General features: G+C 38.4%; 3 protein-coding genes across 4 annotated transcripts; all 3 read right to left on the minus strand.

The window, feature by feature from the left end:
• Positions 1-801: 801 nt before the first annotated feature.
• Positions 802-9,031, minus strand: LOC113772972 (eukaryotic translation initiation factor 3 subunit A-like). Its single transcript, XM_027317477.1, has 14 exons — positions 8,760-9,031; positions 7,593-7,669; positions 6,633-7,114; positions 5,870-6,085; positions 5,405-5,773; positions 5,289-5,318; positions 4,920-5,147; positions 4,656-4,817; positions 3,804-4,025; positions 3,508-3,714; positions 3,229-3,435; positions 2,948-3,028; positions 2,236-2,437; positions 802-1,600 (listed from the first exon to the last, which is right to left on the minus strand). Exons 2-14 carry the CDS (start codon positions 7,636-7,638, stop codon positions 1,179-1,181), a joined length of 2,874 nt encoding a protein of 957 aa, XP_027173278.1. The 5' UTR covers positions 7,639-7,669; positions 8,760-9,031; the 3' UTR covers positions 802-1,178.
• Positions 9,032-10,409: 1,378 nt separating this feature from the next.
• Positions 10,410-13,348, minus strand: LOC113775051 (pentatricopeptide repeat-containing protein At3g53700, chloroplastic). 2 transcript variants are annotated; one of them, XM_027319775.1, is made up of 2 exons: positions 12,245-13,348; positions 10,410-12,091 (listed from the first exon to the last, which is right to left on the minus strand). In XM_027319775.1, the coding sequence occupies exons 1-2, from the start codon at positions 13,149-13,151 to the stop codon at positions 10,845-10,847; spliced, it is 2,154 nt and encodes a 717-aa protein (XP_027175576.1). In that variant the 5' UTR covers positions 13,152-13,348; the 3' UTR covers positions 10,410-10,844. The 2 variants fall into 2 exon arrangements, with proteins under 2 accessions (XP_027175576.1, XP_027175575.1); XM_027319774.1 differs by having other exon boundaries at positions 10,410-13,348.
• A 2,144-nt stretch (positions 13,349-15,492) lies between these two features.
• Positions 15,493-17,740, minus strand: LOC113775053 (actin-depolymerizing factor 1). Its single transcript, XM_027319776.1, has 3 exons — positions 17,573-17,740; positions 16,101-16,366; positions 15,493-16,002 (listed from the first exon to the last, which is right to left on the minus strand). The coding sequence occupies exons 1-3, from the start codon at positions 17,573-17,575 to the stop codon at positions 15,852-15,854; spliced, it is 420 nt and encodes a 139-aa protein (XP_027175577.1). The 5' UTR covers positions 17,576-17,740; the 3' UTR covers positions 15,493-15,851.
• Between the last annotated feature and the right edge of the window lie 129 nt (positions 17,741-17,869).

Consider the following 17,869-nt stretch of genomic DNA (forward strand, 5'->3'; position numbering starts at 1 on the left):
CTCCTAATATAAAATAGTATAGATCTATCGTATTCGACAAAAAAAAAAAAACTCCCACCCCACAAAGACTTTAAATCTTTTGTGATGACAACTACTCTAATGGTAGTTGTTTCTTGGTTACATATCTTTAATCAGAGGGTCTTTCTTTCTTTTTACAATGCTTCGGTCGCGGGGAGGATCTTGAACGCCAACTGCTTTCGTAGTACATCTTTTAATCAATCAAGGTTGCCTTCATGGTCCACCCAACATAACCTGCTGATGCGAATAAACTCGGTGAAGTCGGACGGTGTCCCATGATATGTTGTTGCTTTTGCAAGCTTTTCCAACGATATGTCAGGAACTAGAATTAGTAGAGTAAATTCAGGGAAGATTCAGCAGATCAGAAAGAGAGAGACAAGAGAATCAATTCTGTCATTCATCTGATGGGTTACAACCAATCGGATTCTTCCCTCTATAGCCACTTGGAGTTAACCGTTTCTAACCAACTCTGCTAAACAAAACTGCATCGTTTTACAATTGATCAATCATTATTGAGCTAAACGACTTCGTTTTAGAAATTGATCCTAACATAATACAAGTAAAATTGGCTGCAGTCATGATCCCTAAAATACACCTAATAAATAATAGCTGCACTCATGATCTCCCACAGATGCGGAGGAACAGGCATGATCCCTAAAACACTCCATGCTCTAGCATTCCTAGTTTACCAGCTATTTTCATGTGATTTAATTATACCTACTAAATCCGCAAAAACAAAAAACCACGTGAATAGGCAAAATTCCTACACCCAAGAACCAAAGCAACAACCATAATAAGCCACAAAATTCACAAAGCTGATAAAATTTCACGTTTACAGCTTCAAGCAGGTAAGGAAAAACGCAAACATTTTGATACAAAACCATATAGCTGTAATAACAGTAAGAAACAGTGCACAAATGAAAATGGAAGCGGCAACGTCCTAGGGTTCTTGGGCATGAGGGGAAAAATAAATTAGGTCGTCTCTTGAAAATCCCAAAATGGCTTCTGCTGCTCAAGATGTAAATTTACTCGAAACACACCCGCTCCCAGAACTTAACCATACAATAAAATCCAAAAAATGACTTGGCAAATGTCTCTTAAATAAAGCTCAAATAGGCAAATCACGGGCAAAAAATCCTTGAAGCCAATATGCTGCAGAATTAACGTTCACGATTCCTATTCGATGACCAAGTAGGCCTTGAAGCGCCCCCACCATAGGATGGCCTACGATCATCACGCCACCGATCACCAGGCAGTGATGCTCGATCATCCAGCCTGCTTCCACCAGTTTCAGGAGGTGGGGCTTGCCCAGCAGCCTCAGATTGCTGCCTTTTGAATCTGGGCACATATTTTCCAGTATTTTGTGCAGCAACAGCTGGGACAGTTGGCACTGGGTCTGTTGGGCGTGCAACAGCAGGCGGATCAGCAGGCCTAGGAGCCACAGAAGATGGTTTTCCCAAAGCCTCTTCTCTCATCTTCTTCGCTTTTTCCTCCAGCTCACGTTCTCGTTGCCTCTGAATTTCAGCAATCTCATCCAACTTAGCCTTTCGTTCAGCTTCCTCTTTCCTTCGTCTCTCCGCTTCTGAAAATTTTGCCAATTAACAATAGACAAACATCAGCAATAGTGCAACGATCTTGAACCATTTAAGACACTAATTTTGACAATCCAGGATTGCTATTTGGATCAAACTGTTCACAATTGATAAAACAAGCAAAATATAGATAACACTTGATGATGGAACTCAGGTGAAAGAGAAGCAAGAACATATTTACAGTTGCATGCGAAAAACAAAACTAGAGCCATAGAAAGCAGTAGGCAATTAGTTTCAACATGTCTGCTCTAATTGGAATTGCCTCTGCAACAGCAAAGCAAGAATTTGACTTGAATTTGCATCCTACAATAACCACAAAAAAGATTGGGGCTAGGACACATAAAGTTGCCTCCATTTTAAAACTTCAGGAAACTAAGAAGCAGGAAAAATTGTATTAGACAATATGTTTACATTGCAGAAGTGTGTCTCCATTTGTTACTGTCTTCTAGTTCACCGCAAAAGAGGGCAGAGAAACTAGAGCCAGACAAGTAATTATTCCAAGATTGGACCAGAAGTTTCCTCCTCCATCACAACACCTCCTCCCCCCCCCCCCCCCCCCTCTCTCTCTTCCAGGCCCCAATAAGTAAACTTAAGTAAATAAAAAAAAAATGTCAGAACAAGTTACCTTCACGCTGCCGCGCTTCCTCCTCTTCACGCAGTCTTCTTAATCTCTCCTCCTCAGCTCTCAGATAATATATCATCTTTCTCTGAATCTCCCTCTCCTGTTTCCGTGTCTGGATGATTTGGTTGATTCGATCTTGACTCTCCTTCCTTAACCTGTTGAATTCATCTTCCCTGCGACTAACAACTCTTTCGTGAAATAGTTTCTGCAAGCATCAATTGACATTGTGTACTCAGTTTCACACACCAAATACTCCAGGACAAAACAACTTAAGATGCTTAAGCAGGAAAATGTCAATTCAAACTATTACCACTACAAATGACACAACTGAACAAAATTAAAACACAGCATTTAAGTATTAATGGAAAGCTTGAGTTCTTTGAAAAAGCCACACTAGGCACTGGCAAGTCACAGAGCTAATTAACCCAACAAAAGACATGGTTCAATACTTTTTTTTTCAACAATAGGCATGTACAGGGGAAAAGCTAAACTACACTCAGGGCACACCAAAGAGAGTCTCACTCAACAAAAGACATGGTTCAATACTTGCAAACAAACTTTTTAACCCAACTTGTCCCATCCAGATTTATTCAGGTTGGCCCAACCTTACCTGAAACTGACCTTTAGCACATACACCTTTACGCAGTTTTGCAACTCAGCTATTAATGATTTTTCATCTAATTCCAAAACTTTTTCCAACACAATAAACAATCACCTTGTTTTCCAACATGCGTCCAAGCCTCCTTTTTTCCTCAAGATCTCCTGCATGCCGTTGTCTGCTGAGCTCAATCTCTTGCTGTACGAAGCCATTGAACAGAGAAGTCATTCAAATAACCAAATAGGTAAATTCCAAGTAAGAGAAATAACAAATTCTATGAATATCCAAGTTGATACAAGTATATAAAGGGAAACACTTGTGGAAATAGCTTGTTTCTCCCGGTTTAGATTGGCATTCCAGAGCAAAATTAAGGAAACATAGAAATAATTAGTCCACACCTGTTCCTCATGCTCATGAACAGCAGCCTCTTCTACTAATCTTTGTTGAAACGTAGCTTCAACCAGGGGTGCTGCCTCTTCCCTTTTGGCTCTCTCCAAATAGTCCATTGTTTTAGCAAACCTCTGTAACTTTTTCTCCATCTCTTGTCTCTCCCTCAGTTGTTCAGTCAGGGCCATTTCCATCAAGGTTTGCTTGGTAATCTTTTCCTGGATCCATAGAAAGGTCAGTAAAAAGTGCCTACTGTAAGGGAAATTAAGATTATAATTTTTGATACTTACTCCCTCGAGAACTGGTTTCTTCCCCTTCTTCTTGCTGCGTTTTTCAGCTTCTTGCAGCAAAGCTTGGGCCTCTTCTAGCTCCCTCTCCTCTATTTCCTTGAGGATCCTCTGATTCTTCCTTTGCTCATACTCAGTAGCAAGCCTTTTCTGTTCTGCCTCTTCAGTAATCTTTTGCAATTTCAACCTCTTTGATTCCTCCTCCCTCTCCTAAATTTATGTTTGACAAGAAAATGTTTCACAGTCCACAATGGTCAGGAAAAAAATGTCATCTTATACACAGAGGGTTAGGAACTTACCATCTCCAAGAGTTGACGTTCTTGTTCTTCTTTGCGTTTCTCAATTATCGACTTACGTGCAAGAAGTCTTTTGTGTTCCTTTTCCACAATTTCTGATAAACCTGAGAGCGTTTCCCCTAGTTTCCGTGCCTTCTTCACAGGAGGATAAATCATGACCCTTGCTTTGCTCAGTGATTCAGCAAAGAGGGCTAAGTGATCCCGAAGGCCATCAGATTCTAAAGTCTGAATGGAAACATTACTGTTACTCCACTATAACCTCCATCATAGTAAAAAGTATGTGGCAAGTTTAAGAAAAAACAAAAGGCCAAGTAACAAGTCATACTAGACCAAGATTTTCCTGTACAAGCATTTTTTGAACCCAAACAAGGCAAGATTCTAATTGTTGCATCATTGTTAGCTGGCAGAAGCATACGGGTCATAATAAATCAAGTTTATTCAAAGTTAATTGAATGGAAGCAACAAACTTTGCCTTTCCCATTCAATTCTCAAAGGCAGATAAATGTCAAAGCACTCCATTCAGGTTTTTCACATATTTAAGGGAAGCATATTGCAGATATATTGTGCATAATAAGCATTTCCCCAAATACTTCGACCACAACTGTAAAGTTCAGGCAAACAAATTGCACATATTGATGACGCTTTAGAATGTATAAAATACTTGACCACAAAAGAATAGAAATTAGGCTAGTGCTAATGGTATCTACTTACATTTATCATGTTAATCTTTATCATTCTGCAAGTTATGAACATTGACTAATGGAGTAAACCCATTTTACACAGTGGAATTGTCCTATAAATTGCACTGTTCATGTAATTTCAGGATCAATTATCTGAAGCAACCAAGAAACTCACTTGTTGACCAAAGAAAACAGCACCCTTCATGTGATCAACTTTCATAGGAATAAAATTGTGTTTGACAGCATCAACAGATATCTTCTCAACAACAGCAAAATCAAAGAAAGAGATCATCTTAGATAAAGTTTCAATCTTCATCGTCTGATACACCTGAGATACCTGAAAACAGAGAGAGAAAGAAACCAACACGGAACAAACAACAGTAAAATACACATCAAAGAAATCAAATAAAATAAATAGACAAGAATGATTAAATCCAACCTGTTGCAGCAACCTCAAAGCGGCAAGCTTTTCAAGAGCAGGAACATATTGAGACAGTTGGACTTCTGGAACAGAAGAAGCTGAAGAAAGCTTACCCCCAAGCTTCGAGATTTTGGTTAACAATGGCTGTACTTTTGTAGCCAAATCCAATGGGATAAACTCATGCTCTAGTAGATGGTAAAGATCTTTTACTTCTTGTGTGACACATGACATTACTCCTTTTGATACCTGTGCAGGACAATCTAGATTCTTAAATCATAAAGATAACAAGTGCAAGCATTATCAATACACTACGACATGACCTTGGTTGTTCATTCTAGCATAACACACACATGGAAGTCAACAAAACCAACTCAGAAATCAAATTACCAGTTCTGCAAGAAGGCCAGCCCGAGATAGCTGGGGGGAAAAAAGAAAAACCATAAGTTAAGGGATAAGTGAATGGCAACAGTTAAATGGAAGAAATGCAATCATCATTTTGTTACCACTTCTTTGCCTTCAGATCTGGGTTCAACATCAAATCCAATAAGATTAGCAACCTTCAAATTCCTTTCTTTCTCATTCTCAAGCTCCAAATGAGACACACCCTGTGAGTGATCATAAGGAGGAACTGAAAGTGCAGCTAATACAACAGATGATGCTATCAATTGCAAATCCTTCTGGCTCAGGTTCTTATTAAAGCTCTTCTGAAGGGAGAAAAGCTTAAGCCATGCATAAGCATGATAGAGGTGACTGGATGATATCCAAAATATTTCTGTTAGTTTGGCGTAATAAACCACCATCAAAGATGCTTTTGGAGTTTTCTTGACCAAGCACATCAATCCATGTATATCCTCAATCGACCGAAAAGCTTCCTACAGGAAATATTAAGGAAGGCAATAATCACTATGCTGATACAGGTTAATTATATATGCATCTACTTATTGTCCTAAGAAGAAGATAAGTCAGACCTGCCAAAGTTCTAGTTCAGTAGCAACTCTCAATTGCTCAAATCTGGTGTCCAGATACAGCTGTAAGCTTTCTGGAGCAGAGAGATCCGGCCGGTCCCTTTGGTCTCTGTACTTGTTGAGATTTGCTAGATGATTCCTGATGATTTCACACAATCGTCTGAACTCAGTTGTTCTTTTGTATTGCTTACAAAACTGGAAGGCACGGTGAGCTGTCATCTACACACAATTATGAAGCCAATCAGAAGTTATTTCTTGCATGGAGGTTATACACTAATATACTCAATAATGATTCAAAGAGAAAAAAAAATTACATAGAAAAAAAAGATAAAAAAACAGAAAATAAATCCTATGAATGACAAGAAAACAAATCATATTTCCTTCTAACAATAAGCATAAGAATGAGAATCTCAAGTCCCAAATCATACTTGATATCATTTAATAAATATATCAATCTGTATTAGATGGAACAAAAATGAAGCAATAATTATGCCTGACTCAAAAACTCACAATCAGATAACGACAGTAACAAGAGGTACACAGCATTAACCATATAAATAACAATCAAGCGTAAAAGCCTTTAAGTGTACATTGATATGACAAATCTCGTTTTACATAATATCTAAAAGAACATTTTTAGTAAAGCCAACAAAGTTTTGAAATATGATGTTTTAGGACCTTAAATTCATTATGAGATGGTAGAATAACAAGTTCATGAAATCTTGTGCATAACAGAATTTCCTAAGCAAAAACAAGAGAGCAGTACCGCATAGAGTCCCTCCAATTTTGAGTTGTTTCGTAGAATTTCCAAAACAGTTCTGTATGTCTCCCACAAAAATTTAAACCATGGTGTAACAAGTTCTCGATCAGATCTATCCTTTCCTTTCTCGCCACTAACATAACTCAACATAAGATCTTCAGGTCTTTTATCAGCTTCGAGGTCCTCAACATCCAAAGCTTCTTCTAAAGCTTGCGCCTGACTGCGTGCAAGTTCAGCTTTTTCAGTGGCCAAATGCATAAAATGCTTTATCACCTCCTCCAGTGAATTAATGTTGACTTGTTGACATACAATACGGTACTGAATTAAACCATCCTTGGCAAACCTCCCTCTCCTCATGTCAACACATAGCTCTACATACTTGAACATGATTCTCTCGAGAGTCTTTTGCCATGCTCTATACCTCCTGGAGGTAATAAGGTCATGCAGAGCTTGCAGTGCTTCTTGCTTTTGGCCAACAGTTATCAACTCTGCATCAGAAGACAACAAAAATCATGCACGTATCAAGATGAAAAGCATAATTTTAGGATATGTAAGCCAAAGATTATGTGACAGAGCACCAAAACCTTCAGAAGAAAAAGTATCATTCAACAATTAACCCTCCAATGAATATAATGTAATGGGTATTATAACAAGCACTTCATCTGCCACCTCACAGAGAATAAAATTATAAGGTCAAATCAATTATGAACCTAGAGCGACAGACAGACAGGCACGCAAGTGCACACAGATCTTGCAAACCTCTTACAATAATTACAAGGAGACAACTAATTAAAATTTTTCAGCCACATGAACAAAAAGAGCCAGCCAAAGAGAAAAAAAAAAGACATGAGGAAGATATATATCACCAAGGCTGTAGGCTTAAAGGTGAAAGAAGTGTAGTTTGATATCATTATGGGTGGATTCCAATGGTTTGAGAATGTAAAACATGAAAGTATTAGCACTAACCTTCAGCGCGCTTCAAAGCATTCTCAGGTTTGGCAAAGGTCGACATTTCTGAAAATCTAGTCAATGAGGTATAATAACTGCACAACATATATACACCAAAATTAGCTAAAGAAAAACAAAGCAAGCAAAGCTGAATTTTCACAGATCAACCTATATTCACCAAGGATGGAACAAAAAGATCCAAAATTGCTTGTGATACAACTGATAGAACAGACAAAGCAGAACAAAAAAGTTTATATTGTTGCAAAGAAGTATGGATTGTGCCAGAATTTTGTGACAAAGGAAAGAAAGGCAGCTGGACAAAAAGCTGGGTGAAGGGGGAAGAAACCACATGCCTTACGGAGTTATGTAAGAAGCAAGATTAATGCCCTTAAGGTCAAGCTATCACATTAAAGATGCTAATGGTTTACCAACATAAAAAACTGTAATATTAAAGTTTTCTGGTTTTACCATTTGCTATTCATTTTGCCATGAATCTAGTATGCTCATATCCAATGTCTTTTTACACAAGAATATTCCCAGTGGCAGCAATAAAAAGGGTAGCTTAGAATTTAGAAACACCATCAGGAGAGCATTGTTCAAAACATACACTTACGGTATAAAGACAATTGAGCCCCAATGATAATTTGGTTGCACTATGATATAGGTAATGGTATTCCAACAAATTTATGAATCCATCAGACAAACTTCATACGCAAATCCCCAAAAACATGGATCCAAAGTCAAAACTCAATATTTTTAAAAAAAATCATAGGGTCTACGGCAGAATGCAACAGAAAAATCACCAAAAGCAAAGATACTGAAAAACAAGATAGAGCAGAGTTAAGATCAGATGTAACCTTATCTCCACAAAATTCTTACCATATATAAATAGGAATACTTCTAGAAGTTGTTAATGGAAAAATAACCAACAAAAGAAGGATAAGACAAAATGGTAAAAGAACCGAAACAGTAACAACTCTAAACCCTATATACGTGACTCTAATTATACCCAATGGTACGCATAGAAAATCCAATTATTAAGGTACATATATCTATCTGACATCTATCAGTTTCCTTCTCCTCCTCTTCCTGTAGTCAATTAAATTTTACCCCTCGCAGCGGTTACCGGACAACTATCTCTAGCTTCCGTCCCCCGATTTTCTTCCGAATTATGGCGGAGGATACCTGTGATAGAGGGCTTTAATGGAGAAGTCTATGGGGTCGATCTATTCGTGCCGCGGGCTGCTGGGTGTCGACACTTGCGGCCCACGGAAATTGGAAGGGAAGGAAGGAATCGTTGGTAGCGGCGTTGGAGTTCCCGGTCTTCCACTTAATCGGCCTCGATTTCTGGTTGCAGCGGGGGCGCCTCTTATCTGCTTGCCCTAAAACCTGAGAAGAACCAAGAGTGCGACCTGACGATAGATAAATGTAATTAGCCTTTGTTTCCACTCCCTAGACCTTACTACTACTCTACTGGTAAAGTTTGGACCGTCGAGCATTCAGGTTCATCTGTTTCAATTTAGAAAGCTTTTTTTTTTTACCAAAATACCCTTTCTCGTATTCTTACTCTGATTTTCCTTTTCCATTGCTCACTAGGAAATTGACTTTCTTTTTTTTTTTCTTTTACCCTTTTGAGATATAACAATAATGTCCCTAATTATATTTTTGCCTCGGATTACATTAACAATTTGATTTTAATTTCAATGAATGTTACTCTTTCCTTGATAAAAATAGCATATATTGACATTTATACCTTGTTTATATTGAGTAATGGATTAATATTTTCTACACTGACAATGTATACACTATCAGCATTGGATGAATAACAACTATGCAAATTTTAAATTTGAAATTCAATTTTTGTACATGTGTCATGGATCCAACGGTGATAGTGTATGCACTATCAGTATATATAAGATTTACTCTCAAGTAATAAGCATGAAAATGTGTCTACAAATAAATGTGCAACTTTTATAATATATATATATATATGTATGTATAAGTGAGTAATTATGAGAGTAAAATTGAAAATCTAAAAAGTGACAAAAAGAGTTTACACCAAATCCAAAACTCTAAACTCTCTCTTCATATATGGTAGATACCTTTTTGAAAAAAAAAAACAATGCTGAAAATTTGTAAGTTTATTTTTTCAAAATTTTATTCCTAATATTCCTTGACGTGACACGCTTTTACTTTTCGTAGATCACATGGGTGACTTCAATGCGTTAATAAAGATACATGCTATTAAGTATACTAAATATTGCGTGTCGTTTATTCAGTGATTATAATTGCTGGAGTTGTCAACAGAAAAGATTAAAAGTGCTTGCAATTGGGAGAAACATTTATTAATGATATGATGACACAAAATTCAGAATTGTGGGTTTATAGGATAATATACTAATAAACATCCTATCTAATGGAGGCTTTTCTCTGAGCATTATCCACCAAGCAGAAAGAGGTTTTCTGTGTCGTGGTAAAAAATATAATAAGAGCAGGAAGCATATTTAATTTATGTTGTCATGTCCTTCTTGCTCTTATTTATTTATTTTTGGGTCACGATGGTTTCCTAATTGCCGCAGCTACAAGCCTAGGACACGAGATATGCTATTTACTTTTAGCCATTGCCAGATTAAGATACTATAGATTGAATTACAGCACGTGACTTGTGTTCTGAACTGCACAGGCCTGTTTTCACTTACATAAAATTAAAAAACCTGCACAGCCGTGTTTGTAGTTATGAGAAAACTTGCACAGGCATGCGTGAGAACGCCTGAATAAATACTGCTATTACTTAGATTTTCATTTGAAAGTAAGACCTTCGATCTGAGATCATAGTAAAATGGCCAAGAAGAGAAAGTTGTACTGAAAATTGTTAACGCATATACGAATTTTCTCACGTCAGAACAAGAGCAAAATGTCATCACTGTACTGATCATTGAAGACCCAGGTGCGTCACTAAGCCACCTTGAAATGATATAGTTTGAACTAGTGTTACCACACTTGAATTCTTGATGGAGTTAAATGGGCAACAACAGGAAGGGTTTGAAGGAACTGAATTATCACTTTCATCTTGGCCGGTAACTCTTCCTGGGTTTTTGCTTATTCAGAGCATATTGCCAAGACAGGCCAGAGCGTCTTGGAACTTGCGAATTTTGAGGAAACCCGTTATCATGTCCTTCTCACTTTCTGAGAAGTTTGCTATCCCCTCAACCAGCTTGATTAGGATATCCTCCTAGAAGTTTGCTATCCTCATAGATCAATCGGGCACTTTCATCTTGACCAGTAACTCTTCTTAGGTTTTTGCTTATTCAGCATGTTGCCAAGACTGGCCAGAGCGTCTTGGAACTTGCGAATTTTGAGGAAACCCGTTATCATGGCCTTCTCACTTTCTGAGAAGTTTGCTATCCTCATAATCTTCTCAACCAGCTTGATTAGGATATCCTCCATGGCTAAAGAACAAAGGCCTTCAGCCAGCATGTAGAATGAAGAAACTTCTGGAATATAACCCTTTTCAGTCATCTCCATGGCAAAATCAACAGCTTCTCCAATTGGTCCTCCTCCCATGCAGAGCCCTCGGAAGACGATCTTGTATGAGATAGCATCAGGAGGATGTCCATTTTCCTCCATTTCTCTAAAAAGTCTCATGGCTTCTCCTGTTCTCTTCCTTCTGAACAGTGCTTGAATTACAGGATTATATGCCTGCGGGCCTGGTACCATCCCTTTCATCTGGATACTTCTGAGGAGCTTGCTTGCAACCTCAACTCTATTTGCTTTACACAGGCCCTGAATTAAGGTCCCATAGGTGACAATATCTGGTCCACACCCATTTGAAGTCATGCTTTGAACAATTTCTGTTGCTTTCTTGATATCTCCCCCTCTACAGAAATGTGAAAGAAGGGAATTGTATGTAAATTTGTCTGGTTTTAAACCTTCCATTATCATATGGTCCATGAGCTGATAAGCCTCCTCCACCTTGTTGCTCTTACAAAGACCATTAATAAGGGTGTTGTAAGTCACCAAATTTCTTGAAACACCTTGAAGCTCCATTTCGTCGAAAATCTCTTCTGCTTCTTCGAGTTTCTTATTTTTGCAGAAACCATCTATCAGTGTGTTGTAAGTTATAGCACTTCTCGCATAACCACTTAATTCCATCTCCTTTAGCACGTTGAAAGCTTCATTCATTTTCCCTCCGCTACAAAGGCAGTCAATCAACATGTTATATGTGAACTCATCTGGTCGACACCCTTTGCCCTTCATCTCCTCAAACAGTTCTTTTGCACTATGGTAGTTGCCAGTCAAGCAGAGACCTTGTATCAGTGAGTTGAATGTGCCAACATCAGGAAAAATTCCCTTTTCTGTAAGAGCACGAGCAAGATTAGTAGCTTCTTGCACTCTGTTCTCCTTACACAAGGTGCTAATGATAGTATTGTATGTTACTGCGTTAGGGGAGCAGTCCCTTGAAAGCATCTGATTGAGAACTTCCTTTGCCTCTTCAACTTCACCGATTTTACAAAGTCCTGAAATCAAACTATTGTATGTAAATACATCCGGATCAAATCCTTCTTGAAGCATCAAGTCCAACACCTCTATAGAATGCTTCACTTGCCCTGCTTTACACAAACCATTGATTAAGGTATTGTATGTAAATTGATCAGGATGAAACCACTCACTCGCCATCTCTTGAATGAACTCCAAAGCTTGCTCAATCTTTCCCTCTTTACAAAAGCCATGTGTCAAAACGTTTACTGTTATATTGCTAGATGCGCACCCAACAGCCTCCATTTGCCCTTTTACTCTCAATGCGCCCTCCAGATTGCCTTCCTCAATAAAACCTTGCATTATTGTCGTATAAGTCTTCTCATCCGGTACTAAACCATGGTGAGGCATCTCCTCCATCATCAGAATAGCCGGCCTAATTTGATGAGCTTTGCAGAGGGCCTTTATCAATACATTGAAGGTTGAAACATCAGGATTTGCACCTCTGGTCAACATCCTAGAGTGGATATTTTCAACTAGTTTCAACTTAGCGCCATCAACGAGAACATTCAGCAAGATATTGTAGCTAAACGTGCCAGGTTTCACACCAAATTCATTTTCCATCATGTCAAGAACGCCAATAGCCTCATCATACAACTCAAATTTCCCGTAGCTTTCAATAAAAATAAGGAAAGGACCTTCTGTTATTTCAATTTTTGAGCTCTTCATGCCATCCAAAATTTGCCTCATTCTACCGAAAGACCCTACAGTCCCAAGCTTACGAAGAATTTCCTCGTATACTGGCAAAGCGAGTGCGAAATTAGGCTGCTCCAAAGCCCACTCAAAGAGCCGAAGCGCTGATGTTTCATCATCTTCACGACGAAGGGTGTCAGGGAGTTGCTTTGAGCTGAAATCCGGCGACAGTTGCTGCTGAGATATAGAGGATAAAGAAGATGGCTTGGAGGCTGAGAGAGAAGTGAGTCCTGAAAATATGAAAGAAATGGATTTAGTGGGCTCTGGAGATGGATGGAAGGGGAATGGTTGGTTCAGATTCTGGGAGTGAGTCCAGGTATGGCAGTTTAGGCACGAGCTGAACGCCATTGAGGCGATTCAACGAACATGTAGTACACAAACTTGTTGGATGCAGCCAAACTACGGGGTAAGGAGATAACTGCCTTTCTTTCTTATTCCTTCCCCGGGATAGAAGTGGGCGGATTTCGAGAAGTTACTCCAAAAGTATATGTCTGCGTTGAAAGCAACACTTTTCTTATGCAAAGAATCAGGAATTGGCCCAAACCCAAACAATACGCCTAATGCACTACTGGCTGAAGTCGTGAACTTGGGCACTTAAGGAAAAAGGTAACATTCCGACCACTAATTGTCTGAAGCGGACCATGAGTTAAGGATGGTCTTATGTTTGTTACTCCCTCCGTCCCGTTTTGTTAGTCTTGATTTTTTTTTCACACAGATTAAGAAAGTGTAATTAATTTGGTTGGAAACATAAATTTAGATTAATAATTTCCTAAAATACCCTTATGCTAATCACGAAGAGTGCCAATTAATATCAGTTACAGCTAATGGGTTAGTATTGGAAAAGTTCAATGTATTCAATGTAGTGGGTTAGTATTTAATAACAAAATGTATTAATAACAAGATATTTAATAAGGGTATTTTAGACAATTTGAAAGATTACTACCTTTCTTAATGGGAAAGTGGACTACAATTTGGGACAGACGAAAAAGGAAAACAAGACTATTAAAGTGGGACGGAGGGAGTAACAATTTATACCTATTTAATCCAATTATATCATTGAGAATCGAATGAGACCAAACCATCTCTCACCAAACTACAAATGTCAATGTTGGATTTGGAGAATTCATTTATTGTGATAATTGATTGGAGATAAGGTTGGAAATCTTAATCTTGTTTTGACAGCAATTTTAATTGTTACGTTTTCCGTAAACACATTTTTCAATCAACTTTTACTTCATATATATCAAATTGTTACAGTAATTTTTCTACAAAAAATTCAGAAAAATGCAATCCAAACCATCTTTGATCTCTCATCTCATAAAAACTAACTAAATGCCTTTGTGGTGGCCATCAGCGTAAAGGGGCTGTTGATTGTTAAGGATGGTGTTTCCACATACTCCGTTTTTCAATAATTTAGAAGCAGGTAATGACAGCAGTCAGCGAGGTTCCTAAACGGCAAAATTAAGCGTCTGATATTTTTTTCCCAATCAAGTAGCAGATTTATTTTCATTTTTCGGCTCTCAAGCCTCCAGATGACGCTCATTTCTCACGTCCGTTTTTTCCTAATGAATTTCGTCTCTTGGGGCCAGCAACCAAGAGCTACGGGGCTGGGTAGTTGTAAGCGCTTTTCGACCAATATTTTCCTGTCCCAGTAGAAAGTTAACTTGCACCTTTTTTTAAGGAATGCAGCTTTGCATAAGCAAATCCAGTTAAGCTTCTTTCTTCATTTGCTTTTTTGGCTTCTTATTTCTTAACACCCTTCATAGGTGCTCTCACGCTAAGGCTAAAAGTTAACCAAACTATTCAACTCAAGTTGCAAATTTTATACATCTTCCATGAACGATATGTGTCAACGGATCAATTCCTTCCAAAACTTGAGATAATTGGTGTAAATAAGAAAAAAGTCATAAGTAATTGCTAGTTGAGCTTTAATTAAGCTTGATTATGCTCGATTGAGCCGGACTCTAGTTCGAGTTCAAGTTGAAATGGAGTCACCCTTTTGATATGGCACCTCGTGAACCTACCATCAATTCTGTTGGGAGAGCTGGTTAGGAAAAATCAACAATGTGCTTAAGAGGAAAACCACTTTGGCAAGTTCTACAAGAGGTGGTACGAAAAAGCTAATATTGCAGCTTTTGCCTCCCTAGTACATGATAAACTCCCTTGTTCATGAGCATGGCATTGCCCTGATGCTCATTTTCCAATGTAGCCCGTAATTCTTTCTCCACAGAGCCCCCAATTTTCAGAACTACTTCCTGAACAAGGCCACACTCTACCAAACGACTAAGAAAATCAGCCAATGGAAGCACAAGGATATTCTGATATGGAGAGCAAACTGAACGCCGCATCATCAGGCTGGTAATACTACTGTTCCCTAATAACCTCACTAGCATGCTATATATATCATAGCAGAAGAACAAGCTCCAGCACACTGAAATATACAAATCCGGGAAACACCAACAAACTGCAAAATGTCTGCCTGGCACTAGCAAATGTGATGCATTAAAGATAATATAATAAAAAATTGACATGAACATAACGTTATCAAGGCAAATATTACGAGTAAAGGAAGACTAATATGAGATACATCCATCAGTTTGAAAATTTTACGGTCTCCATCTCACAAAGTTGTACTTCAAGTAGCACTAGCAAGCAAACCAGTCCAGAGAGGAATTCCAAAAAGCCCAGGGAGTCAAAATCACATATTCAATTAACTACGAATCGAAAATCCCAAAACCAGAAAAAGCTAACATGTTCCTGTGCGTGTTTAACTCTTATCGCGATCTTCACAAACAGTTACACGGTATCTTGTAGACATCAGACTACAAGTAATAGCACTCAATGATTACATCCTAAAAGTAACAGTAAATCACATCATGTACTAATATCATAAATGTCATTCAACATAAATAGAAGACAAATATGAGTTCACTTCACTGGGTAGCAAGTATCGTCTCTAGCCAATTTCATACCACAGGCTATAAACATTTCATCCAAGAAAAGACAAGTACACTGAGCTCTCCCCTGTAAGATATCAGCAATTCATATTTAGCTGGCACGACTTTTTATAACATCAAGTCCCATTTCAGTTGGGTCTGTAGCTTGCAATTCGACCTGGATTCCATCCAGCTCTCTCTTGAACCTGTCTTTTGAGCTTGCATAAATCATCTTGCTTCTCACCCTTGATGTGTCAGGAGACCTTAGACAGGGATCAGATATAAGCAAATCATGAATAAATTACATTCACCCAAAAAGTGATAATTAGTTTGTTTTGTATGCAAGAGATGCTAAATCTACCATGCAATGAAGAAAATCCTGCTTTTCTGGCAATTCTCTGCAGTCACAAAATCAAAATCATAGACAGCATAGCGACATTCATCCACAGGAAGACTTGCAGTGAAGTCCTCGTAACTTTTGGTCGGCTCACCAACCTTCTCAACGACCACCTGCTTCTGTTTCTCCTCAATCTTGTAAACAATGAAACGGTAAGTTCTTTTTGCTTTCAGCTCCAAGAACCTCAACTTGCAATCGTCATGCACAGCCATCCCAGATGCTGCGTTGGCCTGTCAAAAAAATAGTATATGCTGTATATTAACCATTCAAGTTTTTGTTGGAAGAAGTGATCTAGTTGAAACGTCAACAGCAGCACTTGAGAACATCTCCAATATGCAGGTGAGAAAACAAGCAAAAACAAATAAAAAGTCAAGCACCCAATTTACTTCCCAATGAATATCAGCTTCAATCAACAGAAAACGACAAAGTAAAAGTGGCCAATTTGCATAAGCATTGTTACACGACATGAACATTTTACAGTAAACAATGAAGAATCATAACACCGCATACAACTTAGAGCGCAATTTTGATTCCCCCCATAGTAAATCTTGCACTTAGTGCTGCGGGGAACAGCTAAATGGAAAAACTCAGCCAGATTTTGGGACAATCAAGAAATGAGTCCGTCACAAGCTGCATTGTTTACAGGACATGTATGTGGTTAAGTCAATATGTTCTTCTATAGAGCGACACTACAGTCAGTTTGCAGAATTTACATAGGAAAAGCAATCAAAGATCTTGTTCCGACTCACTATAACATATACTAACAAACTTCTTTGGCAAAGTGTAGAACATTTCCAGTTTGCCTCTGCTCCTTCCAGAATCATTAGTAATCTAGGATCAAAAGGGGTCCATAGAAAAGATTATAATGCACAGCCCAGAGCCAGGAGCTGCAGTCAATGACGCTTTAATCTTAAGGCATGAAATAATGCATTTGCTCAGTATCAAAAGATCAAAACTTGCACAAGGGTGTGATGATCTAACAAAAGCATTACGCTATATGTTATTATCAGTCAAAAACAAAATGACAGCAAGAAGGGACCGGTGGAGTAAGATAGATAAAGTCGGGGGATTAATAAACATATGTCTGACGCCACTTTAGATCCATTCTTTCTATCTTTACCTAAATCTACGCAACAATGAATCGGTGCATAAAGTAATTGCGAAGATTGAATCCCTGCTACCACCTCCAAATCACAATTGTGCAAGGTACGTAAGATCCTAGTACAGGAGAAAATTGTAAAAACAACGCTGGTTCTAACAACGATTTTACACGACCCAGATTAATGTGTGAACCAAAACTAACCTGCGATCATCGGATCAGTCACAGATCAAAGACTAAGACCAAGTTACAGTGACATTATACACCTTGTAGCGCGAATTAAAGAGCGTAGAATGGAAACCAAAGTACTAGTGTTAATTTAACATTCAGGACTTACCATTCTTTGGACTACTAGGAGTAATTGGTAGAAGCAGAGATCGCGACTAACTGGACGAAGAGAGAATTTGGAGAGAGAGAGAGAGAGTGCTGATCCGCCAAGGCAAGGAGCTCAAGTTTTGAAATCAGTCGGTTTGTATGTGATTGCGGCTGGTAAATGCATTATACATTAACTTGGGTTGCACTTTATGTCAATGTGCAGTGGCGTGACGCCGCGTATGTTTTAGTATTTAAAATTTACACCCGGCTTACGTGGTTTTTTTTTTTTTTTTTTTTTGGGGGTCAATAGCCAGCTACA

This window comes from Coffea eugenioides, chromosome 6 (genome assembly GCF_003713205.1).
Source record: "Coffea eugenioides isolate CCC68of chromosome 6, Ceug_1.0, whole genome shotgun sequence".
Classification (NCBI taxonomy): domain Eukaryota; kingdom Viridiplantae; phylum Streptophyta; class Magnoliopsida; order Gentianales; family Rubiaceae; genus Coffea; species Coffea eugenioides.